At 41.7% G+C, this 24,752-nt stretch overlaps 1 protein-coding gene across 2 annotated transcripts; it reads left to right on the forward strand.

Moving 5' to 3' along the window:
* Positions 1-4,873: 4,873 nt before the first annotated feature.
* Positions 4,874-22,195, forward strand: dtx2 (deltex 2, E3 ubiquitin ligase). 2 transcript variants are annotated; one of them, XM_031750326.2, is made up of 9 exons: positions 4,874-5,499; positions 5,965-6,550; positions 8,259-8,317; positions 13,753-13,992; positions 15,341-15,408; positions 16,309-16,476; positions 17,290-17,451; positions 18,660-18,749; positions 20,722-22,195. In XM_031750326.2, exons 1-9 carry the CDS (start codon positions 5,190-5,192, stop codon positions 20,968-20,970), a joined length of 1,932 nt encoding a protein of 643 aa, XP_031606186.2. In that variant the 5' UTR covers positions 4,874-5,189; the 3' UTR covers positions 20,971-22,195. The 2 variants fall into 2 exon arrangements, with proteins under 2 accessions (XP_031606186.2, XP_031606187.1); XM_031750327.2 differs by lacking the exon at positions 13,753-13,992 and having other exon boundaries at positions 4,876-5,499.
* Positions 22,196-24,752: the final 2,557 nt, after the last annotated feature.

The raw sequence follows: 24,752 nt of genomic DNA on the forward strand, positions 1-24,752 counted from the left end.
CAAGTGAAGCCACAACATCACAAGACACCAATGATTCTGTAGTCTGTATGGTTTACATTAGATATATAAACAGGGGCCACCTTTAAGAGCCATCGTCAGTATTACTAATTCTGCCATCAAGTATGACAAGTGCTGATGTTCTGTCTTGTCCCCTGCATGCAGAAATTTCTCCATATTCTCTCAATCTATTTTATATGATATTTTGCACTATTAAGGGTTATGTATGTAAAATTTTATACAGAGTAAGATTATTCTGAAACTCCTCAACAATTTATACATTGGTTTATTACAGATTGGTGAACCTCTGCCTCTCTAAGATGCTCTTCTAACTAATCCTCATTTTTCCAACCATTAGTTCTGCCAACTTTTTTGGAAACATGTTGCTGGCATCAAATCCAAAACAAGCTAATATGTCACAAATGTCACATTTTCTCAGTTTAAACATTTGATTTCTGTGGGGTTTTTTGTTCCATTGTGAACAAAGTGTAAGTTAATCAGATTTTCAACCCATTGCATTCATTTATTCATTTATTGCATCATATTTAATTTTTTTCACACAGTGTCCCAGTTTTCTCAGAACTGGGTTTGTTTGTATATCAAATGAGGCAGCATAGATACTGCCACAACAAATACCATGTAAAAAGTGTTCATAGTTGTATCTGTTCACAGGATTTTTAAACAGTATTTAAAGATGTAGAAATGGCTAATGCAACATTTCCCATACCCAACAGATCAGTTTAAGCTTGCAAGTTTGTGATCAAATCCTTCATGGATCACAGCCCTCTGCTATTTAATTCTCCCTTACAACTGACTATTTGATCACTTATCTTCTTGTAAAGGTCTGCAAGACATCTGGACCAAAATCCATTTGTAAGCTGCTTATTAGCATTTACAACTGCAGACTTGATGAATTATGAAATCCATGATTTATTAACACTGATAAGTGTAGGTGACTATTTCATAGTGGCTGAGTAAAAATCAAGACTCTAAGATCCTTTCTTAATATCAAATGTACAAGCACAAACCTGATAAATATGAAACATCAGCCATTATTTAATAACCTTTATGTATATGTTTAATGTAATAAATGCTCACACCATGATAATGCTAAAGCTGTAAATCCTATAAGCAAGTTTGCATACAGAATGGCACCAATGCAGCTGTTAATGGCATTTCCAAATTGCATGTTGTCAAAGTAGACTACAGAGCGATGGGTCTAAATGCTGTGCTTTTAATAATTGCATTATTTTGCATGAATATTTCCAGCATTTTTGTATCCTCATTATCTTGTAAGACCTGGAGATGCTTACACTGCATTACATAATCAAAATGTCACGATCTAAAGCAAGAATCTAGTTTTTGTTTAGCACATTTTTTAAAATTTTGTCTGCTATACCTTATGCAACTACTGTTTGCTACAGAAAATGTCTAATCCCCACTGAATGGCAGTGGTAGCTGGAGGCTGCTAGCTCTCGCTGGGTGAAAGTGGTTGCAAAGAAGGTGCTGCATCAAAAATCTTCGGTTGCTAGCTGATTGTATGGTTGCCTCGAATACTAAGTGTGAAAATCTGTGCCTCGAGGTGCAGCCAACGTGTCTCAAAAGGTGCAACTTCCTTAGCAACGGGTGGTTGCCAGACAGTTGCAGACAGGTATCGAGGCCTATCTGATTGGGGCCTTATTCACTCAATCTTACACTGATTGACACACATCCTACATGACATGGTTAACAGTAATTCCAATTCAGTTCAGTTTTATTTATATAGTGCCAAATCACAACAATAGTCGCCTCAAGGTGCTTAATATTGTACAGTGGAGACCCTAAGATATTACAGAGAAACCCCAACAACCAGATGACTCCCTGTGAGGAAGCACTTTGGCAACGGCGGGAAGGAAAAGCTCCCTTTTAACAGGAAGAAACCTCCTGCAGAACCAGGCTCAGGGAGGGGCGGCCATCTGCAGTGACTGGTTGGGGCTGAGGGGAGGAAGACAGGAAAAAAGACATGCTGTGGATGAGAGCCTGAGATTAATAATAACTCATAATTAAATGCAGAGTGGTGTATTAACACCATGTGTGGTTTGTGGTCATGTATATTCAAGACCTCAATAACAATTTCTGAGCATCACAAGATATATCATAGTTTCAATAGCAAAACTAATTGAATGTTTGTGAATGTTTTATCTGTTTTCTGATCATTCACTGGAGAAAACTCAAAAAACTAACAATAATAATTTGAAAAGTAGTGTTTGAAAGGTGGTCTTTTTACCTGCATTTTGATAGCAGGTTCATCTTCTAGTCGTGACAAAATCATTTTTAATTGTATTTTTTTAATGATTAAAAATGTTTTTTTAAGTGCAAGACTCTGACCCTGTATCACAGGAAACAGCAGACATGCATCCACATACATATCTGCCAAGCGGGCAGCTTTGTTCATCCTTTCGCCTCTACTTAAAATGTTGTTTGTAATTTGTGTTGTGATGACCGTGATGAAGGCCCCAAGTCAAAACACGTCTGTCAAAGAATTAAATTGTTCTGTATTCTAAAAGTATTGCTGGAGCTTTAAGCTCCTTTGCTCCATTATTCCATTTTCTTAACTAGCTGAGGGTCACAGGCATGCTGGAGCCCATCCCTGCTGTCACAGGCACAAACTAGTCCGTCACTGTGCCTAAGCTTGCTTTTTAAAAATTTATTTTGCTTATTTACAGAATCACGGTAATGGACTGTGGCTCTCGTTCAACTCTATTTTCTCAGTTTTAAGAAGCGTGTGACCTTCAGCTACAACCAGGATTGTTTAAGTGGGCTGAGAAAGAGAGAAAACTGCCCCTAGAAACCTAATCATAGTGATGCCTGTGGATTATTGCAGGGACACTGCTTCTGTTCCTGTTAAATTTTTAAATGTCATTTCTTATTGCTGCAGGCACCACAAACAAAGTTCCAGTTACCTTCATGAGGAAGAAGGCAAAAAATCTCAAATGCATATTTCACAACTTTAGCTAATAAAACCAAAACTGTGTGGACAGATAGATTTATTTAAAAAAAACAGTTTCTATGTCATGCGGGCATAAGGACTGCAAATCTTCCTTGAGATCATTTCAGTGTTTCTGTTTTCTTGTTGCACGAAAGACAAAGACAAAAAATAATAAGAACATCAGATGCAATAAATTTATTTTACACTGATAAATCTGAAAACATTTAAACTGCAGGACTTTAAGAGCAGACCTCGGGAAAAGATGACTCAAAGCAATGTTCTCACTGCTAAATCATTTGACTCCGTCTTCAAACCAAATAATGGCTGCTTGCATCATTTTTTACTGTCATTTTTTTGTGCGTGCGTGTGGAGACAATGTGTTCTAGTTACATTCGAAAAACCACAGATGAATGGTTTTATTTTTTATATTGAAACATCAGATCCTCGTCTTTATTAGTTATTATTATTACATTTGTCACTTTGAAACTACTTGGCATGGACTTGGCTATTGATTATGTGTCACTTTATGGGCTAAGGGGAAAGCTCAAATCCCATTTGGCCACTACTTTAATCAATGTTCACACTGGTGTCAGAACTGTCTAGTTCTATTATCACGTAGCCGAATTTAATGAACACCATCCTTACAAACTAGATCCAGTAATAATCTAGTTTGTGTGGCAGATGGATCACAAAGCCATTTATCGCCATCTTTAGTCTTATACCTGTGCTAGCACTGGAATTTTGGGCAGCATTCAGTTTAGTGGTGTCTGGTAAATAATTAGTAATTACTCAAGCAACCAGCCTGAGGTTTTAGAAGGCCGTTTGGTAGGTTTTCATATGCAGTTATTTGTGTCATACCCATTTATCTCCAGTTGAGGGCAGAAATACTACTGAGGGGGTTCTAATCTCCTTTGAATACAGAAGCAGGGAAAGAAGAGGGGGATAGTGTGAAAGAAGAAGAATGCAACCTTCATGCGCACCTTGTAAGTGAAAATTTTAGAGGTGAGGAGGTGTGCACAAAAAGCTTTTGTTTTAGTCATCTGCTGTAGTATTGGTCAAAGATGACATGAGAAATGGTGCTCCACCTTAAGAACTACCAACCCCCACCCCCGCAATGCCTTAAATAAATCATCACCTTGCACCACCACTTGAGCCAAGGAATGAAGACTGTCTGCGTGTTATCGGCTGAGAAAAAAAAAAAAAAAAAAAAAATCCCAGATCTTTGCGGGCTCCAGATGTCACCTGGAAACATTTTAATCACAATTTTATTTCACAAAAAGACATTAGATGTATTTGATGAGATTTCACTTACACACATACGGGCCCCTTGTTACAAAGAGTGAAGATTATTATAATACGGTTATTATAGTTAAACCAAATTAAAAACTGAAATTAGGTGTGAGAGGGGGGAAAAAGTTGAGTTTAAATAAAAGCCTAGACTTTAGAAAAAAATAATTAAGTGAAGCAATAATTACCTACTTACTAAATTCTTAGTATAAAATAAAAATTTTGTGATGGGGCATTGGTGCCTGTGTTTATTGATACTGGAATGTCTGCTTGTCTCTGTGTCAAGTATTTTTATCGCTGTATTGTATTTTTGCCCTAAATCTTGCCGCTGACGTATACCACCCATTACATTATAAATAAAAAGTGAATCTAATACTTAATCTAAAGAATTAATGAAAAATACACTAAAACTGAGCATTCTCAAACGATAAAAACAAAACTGAAATGACACGTTTAGCTCCGGAAACCGAATTAAAAACAAAAAATCACAACAAAAAAAGGATATTAAATACGCTCATAGTCTGTGTCACTGTGGTCTAAAATAAATATAGCTTACAGAAAGGGGAACCAGCGGTTTATGTACGTTTTCTGTTTCAGATTGAGACGAGAGTGGTGATATTACCGACGGTCCCTGAAGGCAGCGGCAGAAGAAGGACGGATTCCTGGCAACGCCGCAACAAAGCTAACGTTAACCATGTACTGCTAAGCCGTGTGAATGCATCAGCTTCGCAAACATGTACTTAGGTGTTTATCTGGGCTGTCTACCAATTGATATCTACCTCATAACTTCCTCAAAGGCGCGTTAACACATTCATAATGGAATTTTTTAACGAGCCAAGCTAGCCCAGCTAGCACACTTTGTCTTCGTCGCAGCCACAATCGGTTGACTAGCTAACCAGAACGAGTTGTTGTTAGCTTAGGGCTAGTTTTGGCGAATATGGCAATTGTGTCTGGGTCCTGTGCCAGGGTAAACGGGTCTAGAAACGGGCCTCCTGTGTCAGCTACACCCTCTGGATCCGTCGGGCAGTCTCAGCCCATGATAGCGGTGTGGGAATGGCAGGATGACCAGGGCTACTGGCGGCCTTACAGCGGCCAGGTGAGCGCCTACATCGAGCGGTGTCTGTCACCGCGGGGCCACAGAGGAGGAGCACCCGGCTCTACGAGCATCTGTCTCGGACAATCAGACCCCAGCCTGTCGCCTTACCTCATTGACATACCAAGCTTGAAGCAGTTTCGACAGGACACAGGTAAACATATCTAACACGTCATGGCATGACCTTTACGTTTATTCCTCGTTAACGGTTTTGCCTCAAACCTCACAGGCCCGGTTGGCTGTAACGTTAGCCGGCTAGCATTAGCTTGCAGGGGCGCTGTTGTTTTGATTGATGTAAGCTGAGAAGTATGCATAAAGTTACAGTTCTTTAGCGAGATTTTTACTGTGAACCTAGCTACAAATCATTGAAATACGTCACAACATTGTGAGATTAACATGTAAAGATGCTTGGAGTGTCTTAAACTGTCATAATTTTGTGTGTGTGTATGTGTGTTTTAAATTGAGTTATAGCCATATATGTAATGTGTCATTAGTTCTGGCATACAAGTGAATGAACAGGGGGCTTTTCGTTTATGTCTTAAAAACAAAACACACACACAACTTTGCAGTTTTCATTCAGTTTATTCACTAAAAATCAATGTGCCTCTTTTATTTTTAGGTAAGACCCGGTCAGTACGCCGGTCTCTGTTTGCCCAGTCCTCCGGCCTTGGTAGTGGTGTTTACTGGGAATGGGCCAATGATGAAGGAGGATGGACCCCATATGAGACTCGAACCTCTATCCTTTTGGAGCACAGCTATCAGGCTCGCCAAGGCACAGCAGACCTGGGCCCGCATGGATACAATTATATAGTGGATCTCACATCTCTGGCGCAGGTTAACAAATCAACGGGTTTCAGACGCCAGGTGCGACGCCAGTGCAACCTCCCCTACCCGCTGGCTTCTTCCGGACCCCCAGCTATCCCCTCGGGCCCCGCCTGCTCCTGCCAGCAGTGTTTAAGCCACAGCAGCACCGGACCCATGCCGAGCCGTTCGCGACATTCCTTCTCATCAGGGAGTCTGAACCGGCCTAGTCTTCAAGGCACAGGAAGGGCTGTGGCGGCTCATCCCACTTCTGTCTACTCCCCGTACCCCAGGAGACCTCTCTCAGTTGGTGGCATGTCCTGGGGCAGCCCCTGGGCTCCACCGACATCTGGCAGCCAACTTTCTGCATCTCTGACCAACTCTACCAGTGCCAATGGGTTAAGGTTGGTATCTGACACCTATCCTATCCTCAATTGTGTGGTTTGGTTAGATGTGCAGGGTTCATGTTACAAGGTCCTCTATCTGCTTTCCTCCTCTTCCTCTTTGTCTTTCCTGCCTCTGTCAGTGTTGACCTTTCTTGTAAAACAGGAAAGGCGGAAAAAAAAAAACAGATCTGTAGCTCCAGTACTTCATTGGTATGTTTGCTTTGGCTCACTTCCTGTGACTCTTGTCTGTGTCATCACTGACCTCCCTTCTTTTTGTTCCAGATAGCAGAGAAAGCTTACTTACAGGACAAATTGCTTAATTCAGTGGTATAATAAATATCTAGTTCACTTGCAGCTTCTCTGGGCTTTAATTTTTTTGCACGCTGAGTTTTAGCCACTAGAAATTAAAACTAGTGTATTAAAAACATGGTTGCTCAGTAGACAAAAGAATTGCCTACATTTTTGCGGTGAATGTTTACATTCACTAAAGCCCACACTTTCACATTTCTCATTGAGGTGTATGCTTTACAAAGAGAAATGGTTGCCATGTATTTAATTTAATTAAATTTTTTTAACTCCTGGGTGTGGATGCTAAAGGAGGTGCACCCATGCATGGAAAAAATAATCATTATTGTGTAATAGTACATCATAATACTCCCTTTCAAGTACTTTAATTGCCAAGACTTGTATGACTGAAAAAAATGTTGCAAACTTCCTGTCCATTGAGTCACTCCACCCTTTTGGGTCACGGCTGCCTGTGGTGTTCTCCCTCTTCCCTGCTCCTTGATCCCAGAGCAAGGAGTCTGTGGAGTCCATCCGACCACGGAACCACAGAACAAGGGATTCTCTTAACTTGGCTCACTTTCTGCTACAGTTTGGCAGTCGGCTTCAGCTCTCTTTTGTTCACTGTGTGGCTCTCCTGGGTCACTGTGCCGCCTGGGGCTCGCTTCGCCCCATCTGCGCCAGCAAATTTCCTGGCGGGTGCCCTTGTAACATGAACTGCATGGTCAAAAACATCCGTTAGTCTGGATCCACCATCATCCTCACCTCTATTTTAATTCCTTTATTATGTTTTTCATTTGAATTGTATTTAAAAGTTTAAGGTCAGTCACTGTATTATGTTTAACTTAATGAACAATTGTATTACTATCTTTATCTTTACAGTTGCGGACATGCTGTCATAGCCCATAATCATTCAAGCAATATGTCTTTCAGACTTCTGTGCACAGAGCTCTTTGGCTACAGAAATAGACCAGTACCACCTCAGCACTGAGTCAGTGTTGCCTTTTTGCAGCCCTTTAACTGGTTTTAGTTTAGCGCTCCATCATACTCAAGGACTGACAGCTGCTTCTTTTTCTCCTGTTGCAAAGTAAACGCATTCATTGGGCACATATCCATCTGTATATTGACTGCAGAGTCACGCTCCCTGGTTGCTCTGTGCACATGCAGTCACTGCTGAGTTGTTGTTAATCAATCTTAGACATGGATAATTAGTCATTCACTGAGCTGGAGACAGTCAGTAAAGGTAAATAAGCCTTTTGCAGTTACTCCCTGACAGGTTTAATTTTCTTGCTTCTGGATCTAGTGCCAAAGCTTTTCCTTTTCTCTGTGACTGCATTGAAAACTAAAACAGTTCTTAGTTCTTGTTTTGTTCTTCCTGTCTGGTTCATTGTGGCTTTTTTTTCTTGTTGACTGAATGTCACCATCTCTGTTTCCTGCCCTCCAGTGTTCCTTCCATCTCTGTGCAGCTGAATGGATCCACCAGCGTGAGCTCTGCCCTAGCAGGTAAACGGGTCACTGACCATCCATCCTCAGCGTAACCTCTGCTCTGTCTATCCTGCAGTAAACCTCTCAGTCAGTTTCAGGTTTTATTCAGTAGATTGTTAGTATTTTAGATGCCACTCCACTGCATTTGTTTTCCCTGTGAGTGTCCGTCTGTTTAGGAAAAATGTGCCAGAAAAAGCCTGAAGGAGGGAGGTAAAAATAAAAATGTACGCACTCTAAATGTTAAGCAAACATCAGAGAGAGGCTTAACTGATACCATCCCATTTGTCATAGCAGTGTACCTAAAAACAGCTTCTGAAACGGCCCTATTTTGTGTGTGAGTGTGAGCTCACACAAGTTTCCTCATGCTGTGCAGAACATTTGGCTCTGGATGCAAAAGCATGATTAACTTCAGCATTCAGACTTGATCCTATAAGACAGCTGTGGACCCCCACAACTCCACCCAGCTCTGGTTTTTGATTGATCTCTTAAGTCTCTAACAACATAATAGTTGGATGCACTATTGCAGGGTTTTTCTTGCACATAAAACTTTGGTGCACAGCAAAGAGGTTTTGGATTTCCACCAAAGGAAAATCACCAGCACTGCGATAAGAACACACTACTATTTAAGCTTAAAAATTCATTTCAAAATGGCAAGAAAGGACAGAAAAACTTCTTTAACTAAGGCAACACACACTCTGCGGCTTGCATGTGTAGAGACCCTGCTTGACTTTGACAGAGCCCAGTGTGTTTCATTTGAGGTAAGCTTGTAGTGAAGGCAGACATGCGAAAGGTCAGTATGACAGAGGAGGATACTAGGGATGGGGTGAGATGGAGGAAGCAGCTGAAAGAAGAAATGTGGTAAATCTCTGACTTAATGTTTCAAGCAATCTCAGGATCACCTCGTATAATTATTTTTTTAAAAATTTCTGTAGTAATTTCCCAAAAATGAACATGAGGGCTGTTCGATATAACGATATATATCGGATGACGATATAAAAACGTCTATCGTTTCATTTTACGCTATCGTTTGTTTCGTGGTGTCGCAAAATAAACTGTTTACGGCAATATTTTTTCATTATTTTGATGGTCACTGTAGTGGCTATATTAATTTCCTAAAGTTCTCTCTTTCTCTTATATTTAATATAACCACACTACAGACGGACAAGCGCTTATTTTTATGCGTTGTCGTTAGCAACAACGACGGTAAAACCACCGCATGTCTGCTTGTTTATTTTCCACATAAACCTTTCACAATAAAGCTCAAGATCCTGTTGAGACTTTTCAAAATAAACTGAATCACGTGAAAGATGCAGAGTATTTACGGATGAGAAGCAAAAAGAGCCGTCAGGTGCTAAAAATAAACCTTAGACTCAAAGCGTTAGAACAGGCTTTTCCCCGCAGCACGCTGTGTAATAAATACTCACAAAGAAAACAGCGGCCGTTACAACCTATGTCTAAAAATGTATAGTTTCATGCATCAGTTAAAACACTCGACTCCAGGTACGCGACGCCCAGCTGGAAACACTTCACGCAAGTCGAGCTGCCCGAGATTCACAGAATTTACAGAAAATGTTACATTTTTGTGATTTATATCGTTATCGGACGATAGATGTCTTAATATCGGGATATGAGATTTTGGTCATATCGCACAGCCCTAATGAACATGCTGCTATATGTCACAAAATGTCTGCAAGCTTCATGTCTTATAGACTGTTTTCTTGTGGCACACTCAACTTTGCTTGAAACTAGGCTCCTAATGACAAGCATGCATTAAAAAATAAAAATAGAAAAATTGATATCATGTCATGATAATATCAGAAGTAGGTACAGGTACTCTCACCTCCATGTATTTGTATTTTGAGTCTAATTAAAAGGCCAGTATTTCAAAGCAGTTTCTAAATTTGACTGCTGGTCTTTGTCACATTTTCTATAGATGGTGGAGTAATATTGTTATAACCATAAATTTTTAGACTACAATAATCCTAAAGTGAAAATTTGATTGACTCCAGAATACTAACTCGATTTAACTGTACTACAGTCCAACTGATAAAGGTTTAAGGCCAAAAGCAGTGCTGATATTTCTTGATTTAAGAATCTGATATATCGGCCTTTTTTTTTTTTTCCCCAGGCACATTACACATAAACAGATATTCCTAACATTTGTTATGCGTAATCATTATAATGGATTGCATTTATATAGTGCTTTTCTAGGCACCCAAAGCGCTTTACAATTCCACTATTCATTCACTCTCACATTCACACACTGGTGGAGGCAAGCCACAGCTGCCCTGGGGCGCCATCGGCCCCTCTGACCACCACCAGTAGGCAACAGGTGAAGTGTCTTGCCCAAGGACACAGCGACCGAGACTGTCCGAGCCGGGGCTCGAACCGGCAACCGGCTCGAACCGGCAACCTTCCGATTACAAGACGAACTGCCAACTCTTAAGCCACGATCGCCCCTAATTTACTCTGACTATCTACTAATGGCTACTTGGGGCAAAAACGATTTATAGCACAGTTATAATGAGCTGCTTTGGTCTCTGTCTCTGATTTCCTTCTTTAATAACAACTGTAAAGGATGGCCTTTTCTTTCTCAATCACCTGTTTTTAATTAAGGGTCACAGCCACACTGTCATGCCAACAGCCGCTAGCTGCCACCTCGGACTCACCTCGGCTGATTTGAGTAGCTGTGTTTGTGGTTGGTGCCTTTGGTTCCAGCATAACAAGCAGATACACATAAGAAGTGGTGACACCATCATATTTGTTTAATATTATTGGAAGGTATAGAAAGACTGTTTGCAGCCAAAGGCTTATTAACACTTGTGAAGTCCTGTCTAATCCAGGTGGTGTGCTCTCTTTTTTTCTCATTATTAAATATGTTATAAATAAAAATTTGAGCATAGTGTTTCACACCTTATTTCCCACTTATGAATGACTCATTGTCACATATTTTTAGCACATTGATTTTCCTGAGGTGGTGAAATCTGAGTGCAGTTTGATGTCGTACATCAGCAGGTTGTAATTGTCATAAAATGGCAGATTTGAAAAGCAGTGCATTATTTTGTTCTCTGCTGCTCACTCCTAAAAATTATGAGTCAGGTTGTGTGCTATGATAAACGGACTGAATCAATACAATCAGCCCAGAAGAAGCAAGTGGACCAGAACCTCATTAGTGAAAACGCTGAACTGAGACCCGAGGAAATAATTTCAAATGGAGGGTCACTCTTACAGTTTCTTCTCCAAATGTACAGCTTTAATGGTCTTTGTTCAGTAATGAATATTCATAGGAACAAGAACTGTAGTTTGTACAGTTTTGTCAAGAATATAAAATAAACAAATGTATTAATTTCCTGGTTTGAGATTGACTCGAACTCATTCCCACGTTAGCTTTGTTACAGACTGGTGCAGACACAAGCTTAAAGTAAATTAAATTATCTTTACACCAAATGACCAACACATGGAGCTGTTTACATGAACGTTGCTTTGGCTTTCACTAGCCTGCCGTTTTTGTACTGGGAAACAGGGGAGCTAGAAGATTGAACAAGCTGTAAATCAGTCTCTGCTTCAAGATTGTCTTCTGGAGCAGGACTGCACCTCTTCCTGCACACCAGATTTTTGAACCTTTGGATCTCAAATAATCTTCTTTTTTTTTTCTTTTTCTTTTTTCTGTGCATCGGGTGTTAGCATACAGCGGCTACAGTTTGGATAGTTTGCGCTTAATTTTGTCCCTCAGATTCCTCAGGATATTGAAGTACAGCCAGAATACAAAAGAATACTACTAGATTTTCACTGGGAACCAGTCAACTGTTCTTCAAAGATGAACGCTTAGTTATGTAGAGTTGTTAGCTTTACCAGGGGCAAGTTTCTTTTCTTTTAATTATGTAACGGAGTAATGTTTAAGACTTGTTGGCAGCTGTAATCGTCTTCAGTGGCATCTAATCTCATTATCTCATGTTCTATCAGTCTAATGCTTGGTGTCGTCTTCCATTTTTGTTATTTCACGGCAGTCATCCTACCATCCATAAACGATTTGATTTTTTTGTCTTTAATGACTTGGTGACAATCAACATGCTTCAAAAATCATGCCAGCCTCTATCTGCATTGGCAGTCAATCTTTGGAGATGCAGCTCTGATCATCAAGGATGCTACTGAGCAGAGATGAGTTTGACTCCCGTGGTGAAATTGCATATATTACATTATTATTATTACATTAAAACTGGTAAGAACAGGACTTCCAGTGGGCTGGGTGTGATTCAGAGGTGCCCAAGGAGACAACCTTGAAGGAAAAACTGGCCTATTTTTAAAAAAAAAAAAAAAAAAAAAAAAAAAAAATTTAATATATTTATAAATACGGACTTTTGAGCAGAGCTGTAGGCTGCGTTTAAAAGATGCCTACAGTTCTGAAAAGTTAAGTTAGCATTTGTTAACTCTTCTTCTGTTTGGAAAAACATTTGAAGTCTATAGATGTCTATGGTAAAACTAACCCACCACTCCTTGGATCTGTGACTTTAGTAAACACTTTTGTGATGAGTTTGTAATCTCAGTCACTAGTTTGAAGTCTTGTTAGGCCCAACATGATGTTGATTTTTCATGTTTTGGTCTCATTTAGAGTAAAGTAGCTAAAGCGGGGTGTGCTCATGTAAGTAGCTAATGCATGAGCGTGCAGTAGGCTTCATCGTGTCCTCAGCAACCAACATCTTCAAATCTTAGTAGAACTGTGTTAAATATTCTTGTTAATCAGTATCAGAATAAAGAGACTAAGCACCAGAAATCTCCTGAGCAGCAGCAGTTTTGTAGCACAACTGAAGGCCCATGTTTTGCTAATAGTTAGTCCAAGTCAAGGCTGTACCTGCCAAAACTGGTGACCGCACTCAACCGAGTGTTTCTGAGTTTGACTTCTTCATTTGTAAGAGAGTGGAAGTTCTATTTTTGCCTGTCCTTAAACTGTACCGCGCTTAATTGTAAAACTTTTAGTCCACATTGCAGAGGGTTATTGCGCTCCTGTAAATCATTCCCTGTAGCTCGACTGGTCAGACTTGGAGCTTGTGGGCACACTCTGTTCCCACTGAATCTTTTGCTAGCACCAGGACGCCCTGTGTTTTGCCCTTAGCTCATGAGATTTATGTCACCACTTCAGCAACATTAGCCGTGCTCACAAAATCAGCACAGTGGATTTAAGATGAGGGACAGACACAGTAAACCAGATTAATTTGTTGAACACGAACAGTATGGGTTTAATTTGAAAATCTCTGCCGTCTGAGTGTGATGTTTTGAGTAAGTGTGTATGGACAAGGCTCGATGTGGGCACGTAGGTGCTGCTACCTCTTGATTTATTCCCTTCTGCCTCCTGCATATCTCCACTTGCCTCCTGCCTTGCTCACCTGCCCCACTCTGCCTTGTCCCATCCCGCCTCAACCTAAACCAACCCCGACCCTACCCCCCTCCACTTCCAGGCATGGCCTCCATTTTGATGTCAGCAGTGGGACTCGGCGTGCACTTCACCTCTGCCCCCCTCCCTCAGCAGCAGCAGCAGCAGCCGCCGCCGCCGCCACAGCATCAGCAGCCTGCTCCTTTCTCTCTTCCTCCTCCTCCTCCTCTCCTTCCCCCAGCCAGCAGGCCCATCAAGCCCCACAGCAGCAGCAGCACCAGCACCAGCAGTTCAGTTAGGAGAGCAAAGAGGCAGCACAGGAGAGGTAGCTACCACACCATCAGTCCTCAATCTACCATTTTTTTTTCCCTCTCATCATCATCATCATCCTGTGATCTGCTTTTCATCCTCAAGCACCACACGCTTGAGGAACATTAAATCCTGCATTGACTCACTTTCACGCAAGTGTACTGACTATCTGTGTTGGCTTTGATTCAACTATCACAGGCTTTTCTGCTGTTGCCCCCTCCAGTGTCATTCAGGCTCTTCAACTCCTGCATCTCATTAGCTTTAACTTCCAACTCTGCCTTAAGTTGACTAAATGCAACAAAACGATGCTCTCTGGCAGAATGTTTCAAATCTAAATACAAGTGTATAGATATGGGTGATAACCTACCGGAAGAAAAACCTGAGTAAATAGTCTGTGGGGGGCAGTAAGTGCAGATAAGGGGAATATCTTGCCAAGCAGCTCAGAGTGGAGCTACTCTCTCGGCTTATGGTGGCTTTTGCTTTCATTTGTAACATATTTATTACAGCAGCAGATCGTGGTTTAGGGGTGTTTAGGTGCTTATGACATCAGGACAAAATGTTGTTACTGTTCCAGCTTCTCGTTCAAAACGACATTTGAAAGAAAAAGCTGCTGGAGTTTGAGGTTTTCTCTCTGTTTCAGCTTCAATCACTTGACTCTGGTGTGTGTTAAATGGGCTTTGCTCATTTTCTGTAGTTTGGTGTCACTCTGCTAATATGTTACTCGTCACTTTCACATTATTGCTGCCGTTCTTTGTTTCTCTATGTTGTCACAGCCGCTTGTTAAAATAAACAGGTCACGTGTCAGCTATTAGAAGCACAGCGAGTCTGGAAACGGGTCAGTGAAGTTGTTGTTTTCTGTGTTTCTCAGCTGGGAAGAATTAGTCGATCTTTAAAAATATGTATTTAAATGGAGCTGTCTTACGCAATAAACATAAAATGATGAGGATGAGCGTTTAGTTAGCTCGCAGAGTTTTCCTTCCTAAACAGACTTGACACTCACGCTTGTGTATTTGAGAGAATATGTTAGCAAAATGCAGACAGTGTCTGTTTCCATCTCTCATGTTGCCAATCAACATTTAATGCTCGTTGTTCTGCTAAGCATTCACGTCTTCCCTCTGCAGCACATATTTACGTCGGCTGGTTCTTGATTGGAGGATGTTGGTCACAATTGGACACAATTTAATGGTAGCCGGAGTTAAAGATGGGAAATGTCTGACTGAAATTGTATTTTGAGATTGTGACACAAATCATTTCATCTCATCTCATCAGAATCTCTCTACTTGTTGCTTCTATGCTTGTGGACTGGCCTGTTTTGACTCAATCGCTCATTGACTTTGCATTTTCTCCTTTTGTTCCTCTTTCAGCCTCAACTCAGAGACCCGAGGAGGTGATTCAACGCTACATGGAGGTGGTGGCTGGAGTACAAGACGAGGTAAATGTTTCCGCTTTCCCCCCGTCTACTCCCAGATCTGTGGAAAAAGTTAAAAATGACAGAAAAGTTCATTTATTGTTTTGATGAACAATTTTTGCATAATCGGATTAATGATTCTTTTGGTCAGTATTGAGGTCAAAAATATTTTACACAATTAGTCATTAAACACTCAACTTAAATCTTTTTTTTACTGGATTTCCTTCATCTTTAATTGTATTTCAAGTAAATAACACTTTACCACTTCTACGTTGGTTCAAGGCCCACATCTGATAACATGTCCATGCAAATTGTCTTTAACTTGAAGAGTATAAGAGATCATCTGGTTGGGAATTATTCCCAGACTTTGTTTTCTCCTTAGCGTTCCTCCCTTTAGCGGCTGCTACAGCGGATCATCACACCACAGCATCCTCCTCTGTCACTCCAGAAATCTGTGTTTGTCCTCTTTTCTTCCCATCCTTTGCCCAGTATACCCACCATCCCTCCTCTGTGCACATGTCCAAACCATCTCAGTCATGTCTCTCTAACTTTTTCTCCAAAGCTCAACCTGAGCTGTCTCTCTGATGTTCCCAGTCCTGTTACTCCAAATTAAAATGTTAGCATTTTTAATTCTGACACCTGTAGCTCGACCGTATCCTGCGTTGTGATACCTGTAGCTGTTTCTGCGTGTCCTCCTAGACTTTCTGCTGTCTCGGCTCAAGCTTAACTAAACACTGAGTTTGGACTTTTCAGAGAGCAACAATTCAAAACCGAATGCAGCACAAAAATTGTTTTATCTCAGCTGTTCTGTTTGATGGTGATTGTTGAGCCGAATGGTAATTGAAAATAAAATGAGATTAATCTGTGAAGTGAGTTTGTGTTGTGTAATTTTGCACTGAGCATAGATATCTCATGTACCTTCAGGACTGTATTATCTGCATGGACCAACTGTCCAACCCATCTGGCTACGAGACACCATCCACAGAGGAGGGAGGCCAGAGCATCCAGCCAGACACTGTGGGAAAATTCATCAAATGTGGGCACACCCTGCATATGCTCTGCATGCTGGCCATGTACAACAATGGAACAAAGGTAAGGGGCTTTTATCAGCAGTGTAGCCTCTGATCTGAAGGACGAAAATGACCAATGGTTTTTATTTAATCTTTATTTAACCAAAAACCTGAGATTAAAAACATCTTTAAAAGAGTGTCCTGCCCAGTAGAGACAGCAGTACAGTCAGAAGTTGCATAAATTAAACCCCCCACCTCACAGGAACCCAGAGGAATTTAAAAAAAACCCACACCCATAGATTACCTTATATGTTCGCCCCAGCTTTATCTCGGCTCAGTGTGAAAACCTCTAATGGATTTGGCATTAGTTTATGGGCGTGCTGGTAGCTACATCTGTCATCATGTGGCCACAGACATGTAGTGACAGCGGTTTGGGGGAGTAGAGCAGCATCACCAACATTTGCAACATTTGTAACATCACCAACAAAACAATTTCCCAACTGGTGTTGATTCTGCTGAGGCCCAAGATGGAAAGATGCCGACTGTAAGAGTCTGTAAGTGTGACGGCCAGGAAGCCGGTCCTGGCTACAGCACTAGCGCCTCTGCCATGTTTGTTTCAGGTCATTTCAAATGCAGGTATGTGGAATAGCATTTAGGAAACGGATTAATTTCTACTTCAGAGAAAAATACCCTGAAACAAAGTCTATAAGTTTGATGTTTGTACTTTTAAACAACTGCCCACATTGATGATGATCAAACATGACCAGCAGCACCTTCAAACTTGCTCTTGCATCATAATCCACTCATGAGGAAGTTGTTGAGTGTTTCTGCTTGTTTGTACTGATGGTTTGGTTGACGTGGCTCTCTGGTGTCTCCTCCTCTTCCTCCTCCTCAGGATGGCAGCTTGCAGTGCCCCTCGTGTAAGACAATCTACGGCGAGAAGACGGGCACCCAGCCGAAAGGCAAGATGGAAATATACAGCATCGTGCAGTCGCTGCCAGGCCACCCAGACTGCGGCACCATCCAGATAATCTATAGCATACCACCCGGCATACAGGTACTGCTGCTGGTGCTTCTGTTTCTCTCAGCTGCTCCTTCTCTGCCTCCATCTCACCCTCCACCCCAACCCTCTGCATGTCCTCCTTCGCTACATCCATGAATCTTCTCTGAGGTTTTCCTCTTTTCCTCCCCAATCATCATCCTCTGTTCAGTATATCCACTGTCCCCCATTTGCATGTCCCACGTGTCTCAGCCTGAGCTGTCCCTCTGATGTACTCACTCCTAATCCTCTCCCTTCTGGTCTCCAAGCAAAAATCTCCTGATCTCCAACTCTGCCACCTCCACCTCCTGTTATTTTGTCGGCTACATCATCTCCAAGCCATACATCAGAGCAGATCCTCACCAGCTGAAAAAACATGTTCAGGCAGATTGTTCAGATACTGGACACGATCTGCTGTTGCTAGACTTGACAGGCTGTCAGGATTGATAGCACAGATTCATCTGCTGTCCCTGGAGAAAAGAAGCTCCTGGAATAGTTAAAAGGAACCAGAATCATAGAAACTTGTACTTTAGAAGTACACCAGTTACTGATGTTATAAAATGTTACAATAACAAGACAAAAAACTCCTGCAACAACTCCATTGTCAGAACAACCTCGATGTGGGCCATGATCACAAGTTCGCAGAGAGCTGGGGAAAAAGGAGGAAAGACCGTCTTTCTGTTGTGTCTTGACGAATTTTCCTCAGTTTCATATTAGAAGCAGAAAGATGAGGATAATCTCAAATTCAGGAGTGTTTTTGTATGTTTGTCTGTGTCTGCGCCAGCACATTTGGACATCTAATTAGAGGATGACTGGAAGAAAAACTGTTGCCTGGACGACAGCTTGTTCACCAACTACTTTCTAAAGTAGTTTAACAGACTGATGCTCGGGCTTTGCTGCTAAAGAGCCTTTTCCTGCATACTGCTGTGAACGGCTCAGAGTTAGTTCCTCCTTTTATTACAGCGTTTTAGGAAAGAAAGCCCAATTTCGTTCCAATTTCTTCTGTCTGTAAATCTGACTTTTATGTTTTTATTTATTTTCTAACCTCCACATACACAGCCGGCCTGAAGTTGTAAGCACTTAAATGTGGTTTGTATCGATCTGTTGGTTTACTGTTAACAATCTGCAAAATCTTTGATTAGATTATCCGACTGTTCTGACCCCTCTCTCTCTGTCGTAATAAGCTTTATAACTTAACATCAGTCACTTTGTGTCCTCGTCACCAGGGTCCCGAGCATCCCAACCCAGGCCAGCCGTACACCTGTAGAGGCTTCCCTCGCTTCTGTTTCCTGCCAGACAACGACAAGGGCAGAAAGGTAAGAACATCGACTTGCCGGCACTCGACAGGCGAACGTCATCTACCCAAACATCGGCGTAGTGCTCCATGAGGACTCCAGCGCGCTGTTATCATTAATGTAGTGCTCATTTATAGGGCAGTGTTGTTTTCATGGTGCATCAGTGGCTCATGCCGTGTTCACTGGTAACCACAGTCATACTCTTTAGAGTCTATAAATAATCTCTTATGTAATTCACTAATGGAAAATTGGATTAAATTATTCCAGTTGTAGTTTATCTGTGCCGCGCCGCAGACTCATTTCCAGCAGCAGACGCTGGCGGGTGAGCGCTGCCTGCACTGCATGGATGTGAGATCATGAAAATATTCCCACGTCGGGGACACAGTCGGCGTTTCAGTGCGGTAAACAGTGATCGATAGTGAGCGCAGTTCACCTCCTTAATGTTTTAGTTTCCCGTTTCTAGTGGCAGCTGTGAGCGCAGACAGCAGGGATCCCGTGTGCCGAGGCTGTAGTGCTGACCGTCCTTTGTGGCTCCTTCACATTAGCGAATTTCATACACAAAACAAAATCTGTAATAAAATGCTCACTCTGAATTTGTTAAAAGTAACATGTTCCCCAAAAGATCAACTTCCTCACCTGAGCAGACCAAGCTGCTACAGTTTTAGAGTCAAAACATTTTTTAGATTTTCTTACTGTAGGCTCTCTGCTACAGTTCATGACCTCCATGATGTATTTGTTTTTCATGCCATAATGAAATGCATGGATGGATTAAGGTCTGGACTGCAGTGAGACCAGTCTGCTTGCAGATAATTAAATAAGCCAAGAATGAAAAGAAGGTAAAAGTTAGAGACCCTACAATAATACGGAGAAAACCCCTAACAATTAGACAACCCCCTGTCTGGTCTTTAAGTCTGACATCATTAGCTGTTTCATGGTCCAAACTCCGCTTCACGTCCCAAAGTCAAAGGAAGACTGGAGCATCACTAAGTCTTACAAACTGTCTAAATTATTTCATCTTTAATAAAATGATCAGTGTTGCTGCTTTACCAGGTGTAACAATTAAGTTTACCATCAAGGCATCCATGAAAACAGAATTTTCAGGAAGTTAGCTCACTAGTTTCCATCTGAAGGTGATATATCATGTTCTGACTGAGGGATTTCTGAAAAATTTAAACGAACAGCTCTGCTATCACTGCCCAACATGAATGAAGACAGAAAACTAAACAGCAGTGACGTTTGTAGGGTTACTGAAGTTGGACTACCTGGAATTTAATGTTGTGCTAGTGATCGCTAGCGACACAGCTATGTTAGCATAACATAAACACGGTGAAGCTGGAGGATTAACGCTAACTTTTTCCACTCGATAAAAGTTAACATGAGGGTTCCTGATGGTTAGGGACAAATACAATCGCATGGCAGGATGCTGTAAACGGACCAAACTTCAGTCAGGAGAACAACTGAGATAATCCATCCACAATACGAGGTTAGTTATTAATATACTGCTGCATGGGCTGGGCTGTAGTTACATCGTAAGGGTTTAAAAACTGCGCTTTAAAACGTGCTGCCGATGAATAATGGTAAATAAAACCGAGAGAGGCCGACAGTTATCACCGACTTTTTTTTTCTTTTTAGGGACTTGTTCAGATTAAATAGAACAAAATACAAAGCATTAAAACATGTTAAAAACACAACAGCCTTAATAAATGCAGAGTAGTTTGGACCTGGAAGCAGGATTCATACGTCATCACTTAAAGATCAGATGAGCAAGCACTTGGCAACAGTGGGAAGGAAAAACTCAGTTTTAACAGGACGAAACCTCTCGCAGAACCAGGCTCATCTTAAATTATTGAACACTTGTTTAATTGAGCTGTGAACTATTCAGTCACACAAACAAAAGTAACAAATCTATATTTTAAAGGCTGGAAAACGATGAGATGATAAATTTCAAATCCAGCCGTGTTTCACAAGCACTCCTTGTGTTTCTGCCGTAAAGGTCCTTGAGCTGCTGAAGGTGGCGTGGATGCGGCGTCTCATCTTCACCGTGGGAACGTCCAGCACCACCGGAGAGCCCGACACAGTGGTGTGGAATGGCATCCACCACAAAACCGAGATGATGTCCAACTTGTCGGGCCACGGCTACCCTGACCCCAACTATTTGGACAATGTTCTGTCTGAGCTGGCCTCTCAGGGCGTGACAGAGGACTGCCTCAAACCCCCAGGAAGCGGCAGCGGCGCCAGCTAGGCCTCGGCTCCGAGCTTCGCACGCTTCCACTCACCGCTAACCCACCGAGCGTTAACCCTCCTGAATCCACTGCTCTGTGCCCAGGTGGACCTCCTGCAACATCTGTGTGTTAATAAATTCATGTCAGCGTCCGCCCAAACCTCATGGAGTGAGCGAAGGGAGGGAAAGTGAGCTAAATAAAAGCCTTGAATCTTCTTTGAGAGGAGACGCAGTTGGTTTATCTGCTGAGAATTGTTTGGTTGCGTCATGTGTTACAGGAGATTGGACTCAGATAAAAAAACAAGAAAAAAGCGGCAGGGCTCCACTGACTGAGCCCTCCATCAAACCTCCATCAGCTGGAGGTTCTTTCTGTTTATTTGTTTGTCCGTTTGTTTGTTTTATTCTCTTCTTTTTCTCATCAAGCCTCATCTATATCCCCTCGTTCGCTTTCCATGAGAATGGGAGCTTACGCTGGGGATAAAAAGTCTCACAAGCACTTTAGTTCTGACGCTGCATTTAGCTGGCAAGATGTGCGATCTCCCCATAAAGGGCAATTCTCCTTCTTCTTCTGTTGTTTTTAAATTGGTAACTAATGCCGTCAAAGTGTTTCTGCTGAAAACGTTCACGTTTAGCTCAGCGACATGGACACCTCTCATAGCAAACTCCGTATTGATGAGAAGAGGCAATATTTACTGTTGTAAATAAATCTAAGAAAAAAAAAAGAATTAGACAAAAATATGTTTAAAAAAAACATTAACACTACTTCTGATCTGACCGTGATATATTTAACACAATTTGATGAGCAGAAGCACTCACAACAGTCTGATTTTACTTTTCATTTTATTTTTTATTTCCGGATGTGCAGAACCTATGCCGCGTTAGGTTCGCTCACTTAAATGTTTTACAGTTTGTGTTGCCGTGTGTGACACGGGGACAAGGTGTATAGCTCCCCGACGACCTCAGTTCTCCCATCCAGACAGGTGTAAACGGCTGCCGAGATGAAACAAAAAAACAAACAACGGCTCTGGATGAGAACATTTTTAGTGTGACAATCAAGGTCATCGGACTTGTCTCGATTTTAAAGAAAAAAAGATCCCGCGGGTTGCCGCCTCCTGTATTCACTTGCATTATTCTGCTCACAGTACTGCAGTACAGTCGCTCAACTCAGTCTTGACATGTATACAAACAACAACCAGAAAAAATGGGGGGAAAAAAATATCTGCAATAAAGACATAATGCAAAACGAGCCCTGATTCATCTCTTGTATCCGAGTATCTGTTTGAGCTGACGAAGCTTCAGTCTGCAGGGTAGTGTTGCAGTTTTTGTACTTTAAGGTGCTTCAGGTCCTTGTATGCAACCCCACCAATTAGCTGCTGTATGACCACTCGAGGGCGATCATCATGGCTAATGGCTCTCAATACATGGCTCCCTGAAGCATTATAGATTGGCCGTCATCTCGACAGGCACCTAATCCCGTCCAGAGAGGGCAGAAAGAAGATGAAGGTGGGGAGATGTCTGATGGTGCTGTAGGTGGTCACAGTAAAACGCATTATCCTGAGTATTTGCTTTACTTCTGTCTGTTGTGGTGAAACGACAGCTGGGTTTCCTTTGTAGGGAGTGTGGCCTCAGCACACGTGGAGGAGCTCCTCCAATTAAAGGGAACCAGCTGAGGTGGTTCTGGTATCTGACTAGGACACGTCAGGGATTGCAGGGATGGACGTCCATCAAGTCTGCATACATCAGCCAAGCAAAACGAAGAGTCTCCAAACATCAAAGAGTGAACAGGTAATGGTTCTTTGGCAACGCTTATCACCTTGACTTCCTTATCTTTAGCCTTCAAAGAGAAAAGCTGCACCTGGTAAAGATGCAGAGCTGCAATAAAATGAGTCTGTGTATCAGCAGCTTCTCCGTTGCCATGACGATGAAATTCCAGCCTGAGCACCTCTTCAATCATTTGAGGATACAGAATAATGTAGATGAGGATCTCAGGTTTTTCTTTTTGTAGCTGAAGTCTGTGAAGTTAAACTGCCATCATTACTTTATACACTGTTAAAAAACAATTAAAGCAACACTTAAATCAGTATAGCATCAGGTGAGTTAAGTAACAGACTGGTCTGCTTTAAAAGTAGATTCTATCACCACATGTCATCCCCATAAACTTTGACATGAATTTCTAAAAAGAAGCCAGTAAAACTCTTTAAAAAAAATTACTATTTTTAAAAATTAGTTGATCTCTTAAATTGTAAGAAAAACATGTAAAGTTGCAGAGCTGTAGCTCATTGATTGTCCTGTCAGGAAATTATATTTTATTTATTTTTACAGTGTATCCATTGTTAAAAAACAAAAAAAGGGGGGGAGATGACGTTTTCTGTCATTTAAATTTTTTATCTATTACCTAAAAACTTTGGTGTATCACGGGGGAGATCTTTATCAGTAAAGATAAAGCTGTAAAACTTGTGAAAATACAGTTAAAAGTTTTCCACAGCTTTTCAGTAGGGTCGGATTAGAGTCTTTGCTGAGCTGATTCTGGCCCTCAGCCCTTATGTTTGACACCCATAATCTAAACCAGGGGTATCCAACTCCAGGCCTTGAGTGCCGGTGTCCTGCAGGTTTTAGATATCATCCTGAGTCAACACACCTGAATCACATGATTAGTTCATTACCAGGCTTCTGGAGAACTTCATTACATGTCGAGGAGGTCATTTAGCCATTTAAATCAGCTGTGTGGGATCAAGGACACCGGCCCTCGAGGCCTGGAGTTCGACGCTAATTCGATCTAAACTAAACTGTTAAAATACCACCCCCTGGTGGTGACATTTATATATAAAGTTGCAGAAGGAAATTACATAAGGTACCTTTAAAGCTCAGTGGGGATGTAAAACCTTTATCCACCTAACCCCTCTCCCCCCCTCCCCCTGTTTAACTCCAGACACTGGCTCAATGTGTTCTGATCAGATTCCACTGACTGGTCTAAACAAGAAACTCTCCCAGTTATGAAGAAATATTAGGCATGGGTCAAGTAGAGGTGAGGTGCCTGCATTAGGCACAGTTGTGGCATGAGTTCAGGTTTATTAATAGGCTTAAACACGGGCCAACTTTAAGGCTTAAACTTGGCCCTGGGTATGAAATGGTGCAGGTTATTACCGGTCCTGGGTCACCACATGCTGCTAAGAAACCAAGCCAGCCCCCTCCTGTTACAACATCTGCCATGACTTTTTGAGTCAGACATAACTCGGTCCCAGTCACCCAATCCCACGACTCCTCATTCCACTGAGAAGAGCTAAAAAGAAACACAAATATGGATCTCTGTTTTCTAGTTGTGACTCTATGCTCCCATCATTCATAGCAAGAAGCTGTTAAACAAGAAGTGCTTTCAAAGCCTTTAGGACGTAGCTGCCGAGGAGTCTTTATGTATGCCCTGTGTGTTCAGTGCACTGCTCGGTGCCTTCTGAGCAGTTTTAGTTATCTAGCTGCAGAGCACGAACCCATTGCTTCCTGCTAAATAAATGTTCCTTTAACCACTCAAACATTTATTTCTAGTGGAAATGTTAAGAGGAGAACATGACCGCTTGGCAGGGTATTTCACTTTGACTCGGTCTTAATGGACTCTTAAGTGCACAGAAGTGCTTTTTTGCGTTTAAGTTACCTGCAGCAAGCAGAGAATTATGGATAGCAACAATAACGTCCTGTGTTTCCCTGCCAAGAAGGTTAGGTTTTTGCTGCTGTGAGTCAGTTTGTCTTTTTTTTAGCAGGATGAGGTGAAAACTACTGGGGCACATTTTTGTGAAGGCTGGTGGATAAGT

Source organism: Oreochromis aureus, linkage group 10, assembly GCF_013358895.1.
Source record: "Oreochromis aureus strain Israel breed Guangdong linkage group 10, ZZ_aureus, whole genome shotgun sequence".
In the NCBI taxonomy this organism is placed as follows: Eukaryota; Metazoa; Chordata; class Actinopteri; order Cichliformes; family Cichlidae; genus Oreochromis; species Oreochromis aureus.

Excerpts from the sequence above, each read along its gene's own strand:
- dtx2 (XM_031750326.2), top strand. The coding sequence starts at position 5,190 with ATGGCAATTGTGTCTGGGTCCTGTGCCAGGGTAAACGGGTCTAGAAAC. Across the intron at positions 5,500-5,964 it reads GCAGTTTCGACAGGACACAG|GTAAGACCCGGTCAGTACGC; the intron begins GTAAACATATCT and ends TTTTATTTTTAG. Across the intron at positions 16,477-17,289 it reads TGTACAACAATGGAACAAAG|GATGGCAGCTTGCAGTGCCC; the intron begins GTAAGGGGCTTT and ends CCTCCTCCTCAG.